The 5,932-nt window shown below is 38.8% G+C and overlaps 1 protein-coding gene across 2 annotated transcripts; it reads left to right on the top strand.

Moving 5' to 3' along the window:
* The first annotated feature begins 211 nt into the window (after window positions 1-211).
* LOC110164069 (ribonuclease pancreatic-like) lies at window positions 212-2,263 on the top strand. Of its 2 annotated transcripts, none has more exons than XM_055160623.1 (3): window positions 212-598; window positions 907-1,061; window positions 1,860-2,263. In XM_055160623.1, exons 2-3 carry the CDS (start codon window positions 909-911, stop codon window positions 2,112-2,114), a joined length of 408 nt encoding a protein of 135 aa, XP_055016598.1. In that variant the 5' UTR covers window positions 212-598; window positions 907-908; the 3' UTR covers window positions 2,115-2,263. The 2 variants fall into 2 exon arrangements, with proteins under 2 accessions (XP_055016598.1, XP_055016597.1); XM_055160622.1 differs by having other exon boundaries at window positions 220-539.
* Window positions 2,264-5,932: the final 3,669 nt, after the last annotated feature.

Genomic DNA, 5,932 nt, shown 5'->3' with positions numbered 1-5,932 from the left:
AAGTCACTCTCAGCCTCAGATGCTTTAACTGCCAATAAAACATAAACCATTGTCCATTTATTAGAGCAAAATGGTGATTCCTCAAATTTTAGTCATTCAGCCAAACACGTAGAATCAGAAATCCCTTGGTGAGAAACTTTGAAGTACAACTGGAAGCTCCCTGGTCTCTGGTAAATACACAGTTTTGGAATAATAATGTTATATTATAATAATGCTAAAAATAATGTTAAGAGTCAAACATTTGTAGATTTGGATATTTCTTTTAAAAACAGTAAATCTCCCATCGTGTTATAGAAGATGGACGTGATCTTTTCCTTTGTCTTAAGGTTCTAAAATCCACAATAAAACCAGACTTGTTTTGAAATAAGATGAGCTGTTTTATTTTTATTTTCTCTTCTAGCAAATGACACTTGTGAGAGGTGTGAGGTAAACAGGAAGCTGATGTTAAATGATCGATTTAAACACATCAACATCACTTCGGCTTTTGGACCAGAAGCACAAACATCACTAGATCCACTCTGACCCGACAGAGCACAGAGGTACCATCACCATCAGCCTAGACCTTCTTTAGACCTGCTTTAGTCCTGGTTTAGTTCTGGTACTTTATTTAGCCTACACTTTTAGTTCTGTCTTAGGCCCTTTAGGTTTACTCTAGTTTTCTTTGTTTCTTTCAGTGTCTGTCTTTTAGTCCTGATGTAGTCTTGGTTTTGTTGTGGTTTAGTTCTGTTTTAGTCCTGGTTTAATCTTGGTTTTTCCCTGATTTACACTTGGTACCACTGGTTTGGTAATAAGTATTAGTCCTAGTCTAGCTCTGGTTTAGACCTGGTTTTGTCTTTGTGTAGTCTTGATTCAGCCCTGATATATTATCTGTGTTATGAACCTGTTTTATCTTCTTGGTCTCCTCAGATATGGCCGTGTTCCTGCTCTACCTTCTGCTGGTTCCTCTGGCTCTGCCTCCGGTTCTCTCCCAAGGAACCTATTATAAGTTTAAGCTGCAGCACACCTTCAGTGGAAACATTCTAAAGAGCTGTACCAGGTTCATGAAAGCAGTGTATCAAAAGGTTAATATGTTTTTCTAATTATGACTTGGTTTGGGACTCCTCTGCCCATGTCTGAGATGTTCTTCCAGAGGGAAGATCAGTGAAGCTGTTTCTGCTCTAATATAATCCTCATGAGGTTTTTACAGAGTCACACTAAAATCAGTAAATCCTGACAGATCAGACAGTGGACAGAGAGCTGTGGGTGGACGTCACTGACAACAGGTCAAACACTTTATAAACTCATAATGATTATATTAGAGCAGAAATGATCAAACCAACTGTTCCTCTGGGTAGAATTAACCAGTTACACATTTTACAGATTAAACATTAATTTAACTAAATAAAGGTGCTGTTGTTTATTTTTATTAAAAAATGCACAGCACACTCAGACAGTCGATGTCCAAAAGGTTTTTGTATTTTAAAAGTACATTTCGGCAAAAAAAGCCGCAACATTTTGCCAAAACGTAATTTTAAATTAAAAAAAGCTTTTGGCTTTCTGAGTTTGCTGTGTATTTTTTCATTTTTATATTGCTGTTTCTTACATTTGCATCTCAACAAGACCTTTGGTCTGTGATTTCTGTTTCATTTTATTTGTATTAGTCTAATCATAACTAGTGTATAATTTAACTTTGGCCCTTGTTAACATTATGGTGACTACATAACAGAACTGTAAATACATTTATGTGTCAAATCTGCTGTCTGTTTATAACCAGGAAGTTTAAAGTATTTTATAAAAAATTAAATAGTAGAATCTTAAATATAATGATGTTAATTATGTTATGGTGAAAAATTACCCTAATGTGTCTTATTCACTTTAAGTATCCGGACATGGAGTGCAAGCACCACAACACCATCATCCTGGGAGACAACGGCTTCGAAACCAACTTGAACGACGTCACAAACATCTGCAAACAATATGGTGGGACCCCAAAAGGGGGGAATTTGTTCGAGAGTATAAAGGAGTTTAACGTGATCGATTGCAATCTGGAGTCTGGAGACTACCCACCCAACTGCAGAATACAACAAGGTGGAGAAGAAGAACATAATGAAGAAGAAGATCACCGTGACCTGTGATAACGGGCTACCAGTGCATTTTCAGTACTAAAAATAATCTAACACACTTTGTTTATTACCTGCTTTACATGAGATCACTTATGTGTTTCAGCCTCATGTTTCTCTGCATTAAGTCATTTCCCTTTTGAATCATTAAAGCAGCATCTGTATTACTGACTGTTCTGTTTGATACAACCAGGAGGGGGAGGGGTCAGGTGAGGGGTCAAGTGAGGGGAGGGGTCAGGGGAGGGGTCAGGGGAGGTGAGGGGTCAGGTGAGGGGAGGGGTCAGGTGAGATTTCACAGGTGACATCTACTGCAGAAAAAACAAAAACACTTACAGATCCTCTCTTCTTTCCTCCTCTCCTCTCTAACACCTCTCTCTCCTTTTCTACTCCTCTCCCCTCTTCTTGCCTCCTCTCTTATAGTCCACTCCTCTCTCACTTTTCTTCCTCTCTTTCCTTTCCTGTCACCTTCTGTTTTCTCCCCTCTCTCTAAAAGTGGTTTATCCCTGGATGAGTCCTGTTTTAGACCTGGTTTAGTCTTGGTTTAGTTCTGCTTTAGTTCTAGTTTAGTTCTAGTTTAGTCCTGGTTTAGTTCCGGTTTAGTCCTGGTTTAGTTCCGGTTTAGTCCTGGTTTAGTCTTTAGTCCTGGTTAGTTGTTTAGTTCTGGTTAGTTTTAGTTTAGTCCTGGTTTAGTCTGGTTAGTTTTAGTTTAGTCCTGGTTTAGTCTGGTTTAGTTCTGGTTAGTTCTGGTTAGTCTGGTTTAGTCCTGGTTTAGTCCTGGTTTAGTCCAGGTTTAGTCCTTGACTCAGGTTCAGGAGTGGAGAGAGGTCGCCCTCTGGTGGACATGAGGAGTTTTACATTATACAGACTGAACTGGATTTGGAGATGTTTTGTTTCATTCACATGTTTAACACACAAACCTGCAGATTTAGACTGAGATCTTCTCTCAAACAAAAACAAAAACAATCTGTTCCACCTTGTGATGTCATGTGTGTACATGTGTGTGTACACGTGTGTGTGTGTACATGTGTGTGTGTACACGTGTGTGTGTACAACGTGTGTGTGTACGTGTGTGTGTACACGTGTGTGTACACGTGTGTGTACATGTGTGTGTACATGTGTGTACATGTGTGTGTGTACATGTGTGTACATGTGTGTGTACATGTGTGTGTACATGTGTGTGTACATGTGTGTGTACATGTGTGTGTACATGTGTGTACATGTGTGTACATGTGTGTACGTGTGTACATGTGTGTGTACATGTGTGTACATGTGTGTACATGTGTGTACATGTGTGTACATGTGTAGAGACTTTCTCTTTTTATTGGTCACAAGAATGTGAATGTTTATAAAAGTCACTCTCAGCCTCAGATGCTTTAACTGCCAATAAAACATAAACCATTGTCCATTTATTAGAGCAAAATGGTGATTCCTCAAATTTTAGTCATTCAGCAAAACACGTAGAATTCAGAAATCCCTTGGTGAGAAACTTTGAAGTACAACTGGAAGCTCCCTGGTCTCTGGTAAATACACAGTTTTGGAATAATAATGTTATATTATAATAATGCTAAAAATAATGTTAAGAGTCAAACATTTGTAGATTTGGATATTTCTTTTAAAAACAGTAAATCTCCCATCGTGTTATAGAAGATGGACGTGATCTTTTCCTTTGTCTTAAGGTTCTAAAATTCACAATAAAACCAGATCTGTTGTGGTTAAGTTAAGGTGTTTTATTTTTATTTTCTCTTCTAGCGAATGTCACTTGTGAGAGGTGTGAGGTAAACAGGAAAATTATGTTAAACGACCAATTTAAACACATCAACATCACTTCTGCTTTTGGACCAGAAGCACAAACATCTCCAGATCCACTCCAACCAGACAGAGATTTTATTTGTATTAGTCTAATCATAACAAGTGTTAAATTTAGACTAGTTTTGGCCCTTGTTAACATTATTGTTGCTGCTAATAAAACTGTAATTACATTTACATGTGTCATATCTGCTGTCTGTGTAAAACCAGGAAGTAAAAGTATTTTTAAAAAGACAAATAGAATCTTAAATATAATGACGTTAACTATCTTATGGAGAAAAATTACCCTAATGTATCTTATTCACTTTAAGACTCTCAACATGAGGTGCAAGAAGTGCAACTCCATCATCCTGGGAGACGACGGCTACAAAACCAACCTGAAGAAAGTCACAAACATCTGCAAAACTGCGACCAAAGTACAGGAGAAATTGTACGAGAGTCACAAGGAGTTTAGGATGATCGATTGTGAGTGACAGTCAAAAAAAAAAGTGGTTTGGCACTGGTTTAGTCCTGGTTCAGACCTGGTTTACACCTGGTTTAGTTCTGGTTTAGTTCTGGTTTAGTCCTGGTTTAGTTCTGGTTTAGTCCTGGTTTAGTTCCGGTTTAGTCCTGGTTTAGTTCCGGTTTAGTCCTGGTTTAGTTCCGGTTTAGTCCTGGTTAGTTCAAGTTTAGTTCTGGTTAGTTTTAGTTTAGTCCTGGTTTAGTTCTGGTTAGTTTTAGTTTAGTCCTGGTTTAGTCCTGGTTTAGTTCTGGTTAGTTCTGGTTTAGTTCTGGTTTAGTCCTGGTTTAGTCCTGGTTTAGTCCTGGTTTAGTCCTTGACTCAGGTTCAGGAGTGGAGAGAGGTCGCCCTCTGGTGGACATGAGGAGTTTTACATTATACAGACTGAACTGGATTTGGAGATGTTTTGTTTCATTCACATGTTTAACACACAAACCTGCAGATTTAGACTGAGATCTTCTCTCAAACAAAAACAAAAACACTCTGTTCCACCTTGTGATGTCACATGGTACTGTGTGGGTACTGTGTGTGTGCATGTGTGTGTACATGTGTGTGTACATGTGTGTGTACGTGTGTGTACATGTGTGTGTACATGTGTGTGTGTGTACACATGTGTGTGTACATGTGTGGTGTACATGTGTGTGTACATGTGTGTGTACATGTGTGTACATGTGTGTGTGTACCTGTGTGTGTACCTGTGTGTGTACCTGTGTGTGTACACGTGTGTGTACACGTGTGTGTACATGTGTGTGTACCTGTGTGTGTACCTGTGTGTGTACCTGTGTGTGTGTACATGTGTGTACATGTGTGTGTACATGTGTGTACGTGTGTGTACACGTGTGTGTGTACACGTGTGTGTACATGTGTGTGTACACGTGTGTGTGTACACGTGTGTGTACATGTGTGTACATGTGTGTGTACATGTGTGTGTACATGTGTGTGTACATGTGTGTGTACATGTGTGTGTACATGTGTGTACATGTGTGTACATGTGTGTACATGTGTAGAGACTTTCTCTTTTTATTGGTCACAAGAATGTGAATGTTTATAAAAGTCACTCTCAGCCTCAGATGTTTTAACTGCCAATAAAACATAAACCATTGTCCATTTATTAGAGCAAAATGATGATTCCTCAAATTTTAGTCATTCAGCCAAACACGTAGAATTCAGAAATCCCTTGGTGAGAAACTTTGAAGCACCAACATCTCCAGATCCACTCCGACCTGACAGAGCACAGAGGCACCATCACCATCAGTCTAGACCTGCTTTAGTCCTGGTTTAGTCCTGGTTTAGTTCTGGTACTTTATTTAGCCTACACTTTTAGTTCTGTCTTAGGCCCTTTAGGTTTTATTCTGTTGTTTTATTTGTTTCTTTGTGTCTGTGTCTTTTAGTCCTGATGTAGTCTTGGTTTTGTTGTGATTTAGTTCTGTTTTAGTCCTGGTTTAATCCTGGTTTTTACCTGATTTACACTTGGTACCACTGGTTTGGTAATAAGTATAGTCCTAGTCTAGCTCTGGTTTAGACCTGG

This window comes from Boleophthalmus pectinirostris, unplaced genomic scaffold, assembly GCF_026225935.1.
Source record: "Boleophthalmus pectinirostris isolate CB_2022bp ecotype Guang Dong unplaced genomic scaffold, ASM2622593v1 HiC_scaffold_3, whole genome shotgun sequence".
Classification (NCBI taxonomy): domain Eukaryota; kingdom Metazoa; phylum Chordata; class Actinopteri; order Gobiiformes; family Gobiidae; genus Boleophthalmus; species Boleophthalmus pectinirostris.
This window is presented reverse-complemented; position numbering and strand designations above follow the sequence as displayed.